General features: G+C 40.1%; 1 protein-coding gene across 1 annotated transcript in view; it reads right to left on the bottom strand.

Moving 5' to 3' along the window:
- The window catches only part of ARHGEF38 (Rho guanine nucleotide exchange factor 38), a 126176-nt gene that overhangs the window by 77467 nt on the left and 35965 nt on the right, over positions 1-12744 (bottom strand). Inside the window, exon 3 of the mRNA XM_020974757.2 lies at positions 3919-4042. Within this exon, the coding sequence (XP_020830416.1) occupies positions 3919-4042 (124 nt within the window). The remainder of the gene's footprint in view (positions 1-3918; positions 4043-12744) is intronic.

The raw sequence follows: 12744 nt of genomic DNA, 5'->3' as shown, positions 1-12744 counted from the left end.
TGTGTGACCCTGAACAAGTCAGAGGCAACTTGGTGGTACAATGGACAGAGCCCTAGACTTGGAGTCATGAAGATTTGAGTTTGAATCCTGACTTAGGTACTAGCTGTATGATCCTGGACATCACTTAAAACTCTCTCATCCTCAGCTTCCTAATCTGTAAAATGGGGATGATAATAATAGCACCTGCCTCACAGGGATGTTTGAGAATCAGATGAATAGCATGTGTAAAGTACATTCCAAATATTAAGGAGCTATATAAATGCTACTTATTATTATTATTAGTTCTTAATGTCTCCATGCTCAAGGCAGCTAAGACTGTAAGTTGTAAAGCAACAACTTTCATTCTGCTGACAGAGATGAAAGTCACTGTGATGTGGTGGATAAAGAAGTAACCTCATAACCAGGAAGATCCAGGTTCAAATCATACCTCTGACATATCTTGGCAACGTGATCTTGGGCAAGTAACTCAAATGCCCCGGGTCCCAGGCAACTATCTAAGACTACAGGTTACAGAGCAAGTTCTGATCTGCATTGGTAGGAGGAGTTTTCACAAAGGGATTTCCTTATACTATTGAAATAAGAAAAAAAAATGGCTCATTAACCATGCCTTCTTTGGCCAATATATGCTAGAACTGCAGAATCTCACAGTTGGACCTTAGAAGCCTTTGAGCAAAACCATACTTTACCAAGAATCCCTCTCAGGTTGCTGATTGCTTTGAGTACTTAACTCCCCTCCTCCATAACAGTTACCATTCGCATAGAACTTTAAAGTTTGCAGAATCAACCATGCCACCTGGTTACCTTGGTCTTGAATCTCTCTGTGTTCTTGTCTGGCCTATCCTCTTTCCCTCAAGATCTGAAGGAGGTGGTGGCCTTCTTCCTTGCTAAAGCTAATCCACCTATACTCTCACTCCCATCTTTTCCCACCCCTCTGTGACCTTGTTCTATTACTCATCTCCTTTTTCTCTTTCAGCCTCTTTCTAGCAAGTAGGACTCTACAAAAATTGCATGGGCTTCCTTGACAGAGTGAATTCTTTCTAGTGATTTTTGAGTGAAAACTAGGGATCATTTATTGAGAATGTCCATTCTGGAGGATAACTAGTTCCCACCAAAAAAAACCAGACCACCCACAGCTGCTCAAAAGCCTAGAAAACTCTATCAAATTTTTATTATATTTTATTTTTATATTTTAAATTATATGGTTCCATGAATTCCCCAAGTATTAGGAACTTCAGGGGCAGCTAGATGGCACAGTGGATAGACTGCTAGGCCTAGAGTCAGGAAGATTTTTCATTTTGAGTTCAAATTCGGCCTCAGACACTTACTAGCTGTGTGACTCTAGGCAAGTCAGTTAACTCTGTTTTGCCCCAGTTTCCTCATCTGTAACATGAGCTGGAGAAGGAAATGGCACACTGCTCCAGGATTTTTGGCGAGAAAACTCCAGATGGAGTCACAAAGAGTTGGGCATGATTGAGACAACCAAACAACTCTTAGGAATTTCAGGTGATCTGCTGGAGAAATATGTCAGCGCCACATAGGCTTTTTACTCCTTTTAGCATCATTTAGAGCACACTACAAATTAGGTAGCCATCTATTCCATCTGCGAGGCCAGGCCTATGAAGCATATAACGAGAACTCGATAAATACTAAGTAAAATCTTGGTCATTTCATTCAGTTCAACAAGCTTTTATTAAGCCTCTGCTATATTCAAGGCCTTGCTCTCAGGGCCCAGGATAGAAAGACAAAACGAAAAATCAGCCCTCAGTCCTCCAGATGCTTACGTAGGGCTGGGGATGTAAACTTTTCTTAAGGAATAAGTGCACTGTAATTTGAGGCAGAAGGAAGTACTAACAAGTAGGGGGGCCAGAAAGCTTCCCATAGAGAGTGAGACCCAAGATGAGCTCTGAAGGAAGCTAAAGGATTTTATTTTTAATCTATGGAATAAAACAAGCATTTCATTAACATAGTACAATTAAAAAATGCTGATTTTACATGAAACTGCAAATCTGCTATGCACAACTTGCAACAAATACACAACAAAATTATCATGTAAATTTTTTTTCTTCCCCCCTCCCTCCACACCCTAGAGGTGGTTATCATTCGACACAAATATATATATGTATGTATGTATATGTTATGTGTGTATGTGTGTGTGTGTGTGTGTGTGTGTGTGTAAAATTATTCTACACATACTTCTATTTATCAATTCTTTCTCTGGATACAGACAATGTCTTTCTTCATATGTCCTTTATAGTTAATTTGGGTATTTATAATAGTCAAAAGGACTTGGTTGCTCAAAGTTGTTCTTAAAACAATGTTGATGGTGCTATATACAATGTTCTCTTGGTTCTGCTCATTTCACTCCTCATTATTTTGTGCAAGTCTTTCCATGTTTTTCTAAGATCACCGAGCTCATCATTTCTTATAGCACAGTGGTATTCCACCACAACCATACACTACAGCTTGTACAGCTGTTCCCCAATTGATGGGCATCCTTGAAATTTCCAGTCCTTTATCACCACAAAGAGAGCTGCTATAAGCATTTTAGAACATGTAGGTTCTTTTCTTGTTTTCCCTAATCATCTTTGCAAATAGACTAAATAGCGGTGTTGCTGGGTTAAAGGGTATAGGTAGTTTAATAACTCTTTGGATTATTGGAAAATTATTCAGTAATTCTTTGGAAGCTAAGGATTTTAAGAGTTGGGGATTAAGGAGAAGGGCATCCCAGACCTGGACACCCAGGATGGCCTATGCGAAACAAAGAGATGGCCGATTGAAGGATGATTTCAGGGAAAAGCAACTGAGCGAATTGGGCTGGATTGTAGAATAATCTGAAATGTCAGGAAAGGCAGGCTGGAGCCAGATGGGAAGGGCTCAGACCACCAACCTAGGATTGCTTAAAAAAAAAACAAACCGCTATGCTCTCTGTCTCCTGGTGCTATCAATAATCAAAGCTCATAGCCTCTTTGGCATTGTATAGAATATAAAATAGAGGTTACTGTCTTCAAGGGCTTTATGGCACTGAGCTATCTTTGTAGCAACATTGATGGACAGGACTTGCAAGGAATACAGAAAATAAGACTTGGTCTCAGTGTTTCTCACACAGCAATCTTTAGAATTATTTTTAACTCTGCTATTTTTAGGTGTAGTTTTAGTTTAGTTTAACTCTAGTTATTTTTAACATGAGTGGAGAAAAAAAATCTGAGACTGTCTGTGAGCATCAAATCACAGACAGAAAAAGGGAAATCAGGAAATAACCTAAAAGGAAGCATGAAAAGTTCTAGTGGCCAAAAATCTATAGTGTTAATAAAGATTTTAAGTGTAAATTTAGAAAAAAAATTGTGAGCTACAAAGTCATAGATATTTCCAGAGGCACATAACCTAAAAAGAGTTACCAAATTCAGTAAAGCTATTTGCTGATTTAAATTTTTAACTCTTGGCCATTAAAAAAGAGGGGAGAAGAAGGGAAAGAGAGAGACAGACAGACAGAGACAGACAGAGATAAAGATACAGAAAAAGAGACACAGAGAAAAGGGGAGTCGGAGGGGAAGAGAGACAGAGAGAGACAAAAGATAGAGAGGGAGGGATAAAGAGAGAGAGAGAGAGAGAGAGAGAGAGAGAGAGAGAGAGAGAGAGAGAGAGAGAGAGAGAGACTAGAAGGGAAAGAGTCTAGGTAGCAGCAAATTAGAAAGATGATGGAATGCTTAGTGCTACTGAGGGACTTTTGGAAACCCATTTGGAAACACAGATTTTATGTAATTACAGTGAGACTGGAGATGGACTTTGCAATTCTAGGTCTCCTGGGAAACTTGGGGAGTATGGAAGGAATGCAAAATTAAGGCTAATATGGGGAATGGGGCGGGTATTAAAATATTATTTCTTCCTGCTCTGGAGAACTCAAGAAGAGTATAAACATACCGATTACTTGCATGGCTGGTTCCACGTCTGTTGTGGCTTCTTCCAGCAATGACAGGAGCTTGGCTGATATCTGATGCACCGATTGGATGTTGCTAAACAAGCCATCCGCATCAAACCTATCAATCTGACGAAACACAAACACTGAGTTTGGGCTGACAGAAGGTGCAATGTATGTTTTTCGCTTTCTCTTGCTAAGCTGTAAACTGCTCACACACCAGCTCATGACACTTTAGCAACAGTTTGTGTAAACACCCCTATTTGTGATTTCCAGAGCACAGACACATTTTTCCACCAATCCCAAAACAAAGCTGGGTTGGTGCCCTGATTATCTGCCTTTATTTCGAAGTTGTGTCCGTGGGATAAATCAAGCCTCCCATCCCATAATCCCCACTGGCATCATCTTGAGAATAAAAGTAAAATGTCTGAAGAACACAGAATGTTTGCTTTTACCCATCTGCCCTTCTCAGGGGAAATAAATTCAGAACAAGTGAACTCAGAAGTCTTTACTGCTCAGTCAGCATAAATTGTAACTTGTCCTGGATAGATGCCTTTTTACAAAGTGCTGACAAGTCTATGTTCAAGGATTGTCGTAGTTTAATCCTATCCAAAGTCTCAAGTTAAAATCAAGATTAAGAATTAAGCATTGTTTTTACCTGTAAATTGAAATGTGACTTCATCTCATTGAATTTTCTAAAATGAGTCTAAAATAAAGTTTTAAAAGATTCTGAAAAGCCAGTCTTTGTGAGATGAATTGGCTTGCCTCAGGTGACCCAGTAGCCTAGCTGGCATGGGAGCAAAGGCCTTCTCGCTCTTCACTTGACTACTACCTTTCTGTTATACCATACTGGCTCTTAAGAAAGATTTCCATTAAAATGGTTACATTTTTCAATTTTACCCTTGAAGAGTTAAGTTTCAGTTATCTGGAAAATTAATTGTGTGAAACATAGAATCTCCTTGTAATGATGAGGCCCATGAAGCATTGCTATAGTTGTGGTACTATTTAACAATCACCTTTGGACTTTCCCCCACATGGCACAGGCAACGTACCAAGGCTTTCCTAATGAATTGAAGAGGAAATGCGACTCCTTTAAGCACTAACTTAATGACATTCAGATTGGCTGCCTTGGGTGGTTGTGGGTTCTTTTTTTATTCCCAGACTACAATTTGTGGCTTCTCAATAATTTTAACTTCTATAGTAGAAGTTAATAATGAGGAATTCTGGCCTTTGGAGCAAGCTCGTCTGGCAGAGATGAAAGCAGGCATGGACCACAGCTTGGGGACCCCTTCCAAGTTCCCTTCTCATGCCCAGATTGCCCAAAAGCTGTTGTCCCACTCTCAGGCTAAATGTGTCTCAGAGAAGTACACTCCCTGCCCCAGACCAGTATTACCCCTGGCACCTCAAGGTAGCCCCCATTCCTGGACAGAAAACACTGATGGGCCCATAAAAAGACCTCTCTTCCTAGGTAAAATATGGTCAAGCTAGTGTTTATACCAGGTTGCTTAAAAGGGCAGCATCTTTCCAAAAGCCCTATCCCATTGGATCTATCCTAGGATCAATCCACTAGAGTTGTGGAATATTCTCCTTTCATCCCCTACATGCAGAACCAAAAGCAGGAAGGAAGCATATGCTCCACCAGGGTAAGATCCTAGTCACCCCACCCTAGTTATAGCTCTGATTAAACTATTTGGTTTGCTGTACTACACAGTTCATAGAAGTGATGTGGCCCTTTTTATTTATGCTGATTGCAAACAGAGGTCCAGAGCTACATAACTGTGAATACCCTAAAAGAGAAATGAGTTGTCCACAATAGGGGTATATACTGCAATATCATCTGTTTTGTGTAATGGGCACATTCCAAAAAGATGTGTATGAATCAACTTTTTGTTATTTGAATTTATTTTAGATATAGTAGAGGCAATCTCCAACAAACTGTTTTGTCAAGCAAAAAGATTCTTTCAAAATATGTGTGCATGTGTGGAGGAGAAGCAAATTTTTTAATGTTTCTGTTTTTTTTTTTAATTCAGATTTTCATAAACATGAGGTGCCACTCATATTAGTATGAAGTATTTATCCAGTGATTTTATTCTGAAAAGCTTGGAGAGGTTTAGATGTATTATTGTATGTATCATAACAATGTTCTTGTTAATGGGTCAGCTGTATTTACCGTGTTGTAGGTAGTAAAGCAAGATGACATCTGATTGATTGTTCAAGGTCATACAATAAGTTAATGATAAAGCACAGACAGACAAAATCCTGTATCTTGGTCCTGTTCTTTACTCCCTAATGTTGAATAAATGAATGAATGAGGAAATAAGTGTAACTTTTATTAAGAGCTTACTATGCGTTAGGTACTGTGCTAAGGTCAAGGACATAGCTTCTGCCTTCAAGGCGCTCACATTCTAATGACTGGGAGATAGCACATAGAAGGGAGGTACGGTCAGGGAACAGTGTTTTGGTCTGGGAAGTCATAGGTATGACTAGCGGGAAAATAAGGCACTGCATTGACTTGCCCTTTCCATAGGCAATGTTAGTTGGTTTTTTTACCCCCCCATCTTTTTTTTTTTCTGGTGATGGGGGTTAAGCAACTTGCTTAAAGTCATACAGCTATTAAGTATCTGAGGCTGAATTTGAACTCAGGTCCTCTCAACTCCAGGGCTGGTGCTTTATCCACTGCACCACCTAGCTGCCCCAGCAGTATTAGTTTTGATGTGATTGCAGTAGTGAGGTTAGAGGGTGGGGTTGGGGGAGAAGGACAGGTTTAATACATACTTTATTGCTTGACAGAATATTGAATACAGTGCTCAGTGGCTTAGCTCATTCATTTAAATAAACATTTCTCAAGAACCTACTGTGTTCTAGGAACTGGGGAGAAAAATAAAAAAGCAAAACTCCTTTACCATAGAAGGGAAAATTTCTTACCTGAAATTTAAGGTTCTTCTTTGCATGGTCTTGAGTTTTACATCAAACACTTATTTCCCCCACTCTATTCCTTAGGTTGGGTTACCTGCCTGCCCAATTAAAAATGCAAATCAATTTAACAAAGGGACTATCTCATTCTGTATTCTGTCTATAATCTTGCCTCACTGCAAATGCTTAAAAATATTAAACCTACATCCCAGGGTTGTTGTGAGAATAAAATGAGATGACAATAGCCATATACATGCCAGACATCATTATTATTATTTTATGACTGTGTCACCTAGCTGCCCCTATTTCTTCCTTATCTATAAAACAAAGGATTTAGGGGCAGCTAGGTGGCACAGTGGATAAAGCTCTGGCCTTGGAGTTGGGAGGACCTGAGTTCAAATCTGAGCTCAGACACTTGACGCTTACTAGCTGTGTGACCCTGGGCAAGTCACTTAACCCCAATTGCCTCACCAAAAAAAAAGAAAAATGATTCGGACTATCAGGGATGGGGAGCCTGGCCTTCCAGGTCCTTGGGTGAGGCCTTTTGACTAAGTCCAAGTTTTACAGAACAAATCCTTTTATTAAGGTGATTTGTTCTGTGGAATGTGGATTCAGTCAAAGGGCTGCACTTGAGGATTTAGAGGGCCATATGTGGCTTCAAAGCCACCGGTTTCCTACCCCTGGATTTGGTACCTAAGATCTCTTCCAATTTTAGGGCTATGAGGCTATGAAATTTGTTCAGCAGTTTTAGCAGGTTTAGCAGTCACTGCAAATTCCATCAATGTCAGGAGATGGACTTGTTATGTTAGCAATGCAGATACATTACATGTAATTGGCTACATCGTTTCAGAGTACAGTTCCCTGGATGGAGCTTTTAGGGTCATGTGATTAGTGAGCAAGTGGGCATTTATGACTTATTTAACATGAGGTGCAGAGCTCTATCTTTTATGTTTAACATTAGAGAGAGAACCTCAGTGGCTTTAATGACAATGGCCTTCACTGCCAGAGAAGAACTACTCTGTCTGGTTTGCTTAACAAGGATATGTTCAATCCAGAGACAGCATTCACATAAGGCAAGTTTACCATGCAGAATAATCTGAGGGAGTCTGATATCTGAGTACACCAAAGACCTTGGTTCAAGTTGGTCTTATAGCCCCCAGACGTCTTATAGTGAGGCTGTAGTGTATTTTCCCCAAGTGGAGATCTGGGTCCTTAGTCAATGCTGAAATATTGTAGAACCTAAGAGTTAGATGAGAGAGCGGATAGAAGGTCAGGCCTGGAGTCAGGAAGATTCAGCTTTCTGAATTCAAGTCTGGCCTCAGCTGTGTGACCCTGGGCACTTATGTCACTTAACCCTGTTTGCCTCAGTTTCCTGATCTGTAAAATGAGCTGGAGAAGGAAATGGCAAACCCCTTCAGGATCTTTGCCAAGAAAACCCCAAATGGGGTCACAAAGAGTCGGACATGACTGAAAACGAGTAGGGAAGTAGTGGAAGGATGAATGACTGGGGCCTTAGTAGGGAGTTGGTAGTAAATGTTTAACAACCCCAAAAATGTACACACAATATACTTTTAAGTTTGATCTGCATGATTAATATTTTCTCCATCATTTGGGGTCAAACTCAAACAGAAATGGAGGTCAGTAAACTATAAGGATAGTGCACTTAGTGGACTTAGAAAACTACATCTTGACATTATGTGTGTTTTATTGTATCTTCATTTATTTTGTTGAACATTCCCAATCACATTCTAATCTAGTTCAGTCGCCCTGGGGAATGTTGTGGACTGTGCCCAGCAGGGGGCTCATGAGTTTGACATCTGTTGTCTAGATAATCAACAAAATAATAAGTCTTGGTCTGTAGCATTTGCCAATTTTCCAACATGTAAAGGCTCACATTAAATTTCACGTTGGATCTTGCGAGCTTTCTGAGCTTACCGCAGCACACTTCTGGTAGGGGACCATAAGGAAGAGAGACAGAGTAGAATGTGTTGAGAAGAAAAGGCCAAAGATTGCTTTTTTTTTTTCAGGCTTCTTAAAATTAAAATGGAAGGAAAAAAAGCAGAAAGAAAGGTGAAGGAAATAAAAACTGCTCATTGAGCGTGAAGAAAATTTAATGGCAGCAGGGGAGGTTGGCAAGAAACATTTGGCAACCAGTGGGCTAGGATAATTATCCAATTAATATGGCATTTATTTAGACAGTTGGCTTACAGATTACAAAGCTGTGCAGACTGAACTAGTGCTTATTCCACCAGGTTTCTTACAAGAGCTCATTTATATGTGTGAAATTCCTGCAGTGAAGCCGGAATCCATATTAGCTAATTGAGTCAGACTGCAGGTTGAATTTGGGTCCCTGCTAGCCAACGGTTCCTGTGAGTTAATCTTCCAGTTAAATGCACAAATTACTAGCTAATTGCCCTGATATATTCTAGGTCAGAAGCCATTAGTGTGGATAGACCAAAATCAGTGAAGATTTCAATTGAACCGAACCAGAGAGCTGAACTGTTTGGCTTCTGTGAGGCATTGACTCCACATGGAGGTCCATGAGATTGAAGCAGCCCAATGAAGCTGACTTGTGACCCAGGTTGAGTCAGCTCTAACTATACATCCATAGACCTTGAGTTCATGGGGGATGATTCTCGTGGTGATAGGGTTGATAAAGTCATCAAAAGATTTCATTTGTGCCTAATGTTGGAAATATCCTCCACTACAGAACTGCTCTGAAGCCTCATTGTGTGATGGCAGTCACTTTAAGTTCTTGAAGGTTGTGGTTTTAGAGTTTTTGACAGGTCACTGAATTGCAGAATCTCAGTGTTACAAGGGATCTCCAAGGCCATCAATCCAACCTATTCCTGATCAAGAATTCCTTCTACAACATAGTCAATGATTCTAGCCACTGCTTGAAAAGCACCAAATAGGCTCAAATTGTTAGGAAACTTTTCTTTATATCCATCTTAAATCTAAATTCCTGCATTTTCTAATCTACATCATTGTTCCCTGTGTTGGCCTGAACTGAAGCCAGCAAAAAACAAACCCAATCCCTAGTATATGTCCCTCACAAGACTTCCCTTTTTTTTTAGACTCAGCATCCCTAGTTCCTTAAACTGATCTTCATTTGTCATGGTTCCTAGTTCTTTCTCTATCCTGCTTCCCCACCAGCTTGTCAAGGCACTTTCTAAATATGGTGCCCAGAAGCAAACACAATTGTCCAGATGTGGTCTGACCAGAACAGAGCATAGTAGGGCTTATTACCTTTATCTGTTTGGACACTATCATTTCTTAATGAATATAGATTTTTTTGTAGGGGCAGGTGGTGATAGTACATAGCATAGTTGATTCATTTTGCTCTTAAAGTTACTAACTTCTCCAAAAAATCTTTGACAGTTTTTAACCCAAACTTTTGTCTATCCATGCCCTACCCCACCTCCATCCTGAATTTGTGATTTTGACTTTTGGACCCAAGTATAGAATTTTTAATTTATTCTTATTAAATTTCATTTTAAATAGGTTTAGTCCACTGTTCTAGTCTGCCAAGATCTTTTTGGATACTAACTGTGTTTGGCTATTACTCTCCGCTTTTGTATTTTTTGCCAATTTGATCAATGTCCCATCTACGCCTTCAGCCAAGCCATTTATTAAAATGTTGAAAAAACAAAGGGCCCAGGACAGATCCTTGGGCCAACTCAATAGAGACAATTCTTCGACTTGACATTGACTCAATCACGACCACTTTTTGAATCTGAGCATTCACTCCATTCCACCTAACTGTGCTATCATCTTTCATATCTTGGTCCTTCCACAAAGCTAGATGAATGATTTTGTTAAATGCTTTGCAAGCCACAAGGGCTTTGTTTGGGACCAGTGACAGACTGTAATCATCTGAGGACCAGACTAGCTAAATTTTAAAAAGCTCATTACTATAACCTGGGCCATCAGCAGATAGTTTTATTGTTGTTAGAGGAACACAGGAAGACCATCTACCAACAGGGGCTTGCAGTCTGCATCATCAGCGGAAGTATCCATAGCAATGAAAATCATGGATGCTTTAGACCTTATGAAGGGAAGTATCAGGAGATCAAGTCTGTAGCTTTGTGCCTGGGAGTGGAACGTTAGAGGCCAACTGTCTAATCACATCTATAATTGGACAAGAAGCCTTCACAATTTGCACCAGTGAGGGGCCAACAGGGTTGGGGGGCTCTTGAGGTAGCTCCTTCTATTTTTAGATGACTTTAATTATTAGGAAACCTAAACCTGCCTCTCTACAATTTCTGCCTATTGCTTCTAGATCTGTAGGACCAAAGAGAACAAATCATAATAATAGCTAGCATTTATACAATATTTTGTGGTTTGCAAAGTACTTTACAAATATTATTTCATTTTATCCTCACAACAGTCCTATAGGTGCTGTTATTATCCCCATTTTACAGATAAGGAAATGGAAGCAGAGGTTAAGTGACTTGCTCAGGGTCACATAGCTAGTAAGTGTTTGGGGCAGGATTTGAATTCAAGTCTTCTTGATTCTAGGTCCAGTGCTTGATCCACTGGGCCACTTGGGTGCCTCTATTCTTTCCCTCCCACGGTAGTCCTTCAAATTCTCAGACATTATGGCTGCCTTCTGCTAGACCCAATTCTGTTTGTCTGTGTCTTTTGCCAAATTTGGCATCCAAAAGTATTCAAAAGATGGCCTAGTCAAAGCACAGAACAATAGAACCCTTGTAGAATTACAGAATTTTGGTACTGAAAAGGACCTTGGTGTTCATCTCTTCCCATCCATACTCAACTAAGACTTTTTTACTACAATGTTCATCCTTCTTTTGCTTGAAGACTGCATTGGAGTGAACCCAAAGGTTCTGATTCACCTTACATCACTTTGGGGCAGCTCTAGTTGATAGGGATTGGTTTTCCTAACAAGGAGTTTAAATTTGCATCTTTTCAGTGTTCTCCCCTTGATCCTAATCCACTGGGTTCAAGAAGAAAAGATCAAACCCCTCTTCCATACTGACATTCCATCAAGTACTTGACGAAGCTGTCCCATCAAGACTGAGCCATTTCTTCTCCAGGCTAACATCCACAGCCCCTTCAGTGCTCCTCATATGCCATGGCCCTGAGGCCTCTCACCAAGATGGTCCTTCTTCTTGCACATCCTACAGCTTGTTAATATCCTTCCTGAACTATGGTGCCCCAAACCGAACCCAGCACTCCAGATGTAACCTCTTCTCTCCTGCTCTGCATCTCATACTACATCATCTAATGGGGGAGACACCATGCCTATAAAGAGCTACATGCAAGATACATACAGATGACAGAAATGATTATTAACAACCAATGATTTGGGGACATTCAGAGTTCTCCCTTTTTCTACAGTCCTCATTTGAAAGTTCAGTCTCTTGAAGGACATCACTGATAAAGAAATTGAATGAACTCCCCTCAATTTCCTCTGACTCAGCCTTCAAGAAATTTAATCAAAAGTGGGGAAGCCCATTGTGTTCTACTCAGGTGTGGGTGGGGATAAATTCTTTAATTAGATTACCCAAAGCTGGGGATGATTTGGATGTGGAGACAGTCTCTTTGTCCAAGAGTGACATAATATCACTCTCTCCACCCCTTATTGAAGTGAGCCTGCTTCTCATTGTAATATGCATTCTTTCATTAGTTGTTTACCAATTAGAGTCGACTGCCAACTTCAGAAACACCCACTCTTCCAAGGGCATATAAACTGTGAGCCCACTGCCATGATGGGTCGGTCTTTGGCATTCAAGAGTGCCACTGACCTCTTTTATTAATAAAATGGTAACATTATTAATAAAATGACTAATTACGCAGAAGTTATGCTTCTCAGACTTTTTAAACTTTATACAGGGAGACAGAATGTACATGTATGAGTGTATTTTGGCAGGCCAGCTATTTCCTCCATGATTTGC

Source organism: Phascolarctos cinereus, unplaced genomic scaffold (assembly GCF_003287225.1).
Source record: "Phascolarctos cinereus isolate Bilbo 61053 unplaced genomic scaffold, phaCin_HiC Scaffold_9;HRSCAF=440, whole genome shotgun sequence".
Classification (NCBI taxonomy): domain Eukaryota; kingdom Metazoa; phylum Chordata; class Mammalia; order Diprotodontia; family Phascolarctidae; genus Phascolarctos; species Phascolarctos cinereus.
The sequence above is the reverse complement of the archived record's forward strand: the minus strand, read 5'-3'. Positions and strand labels throughout refer to the sequence as shown.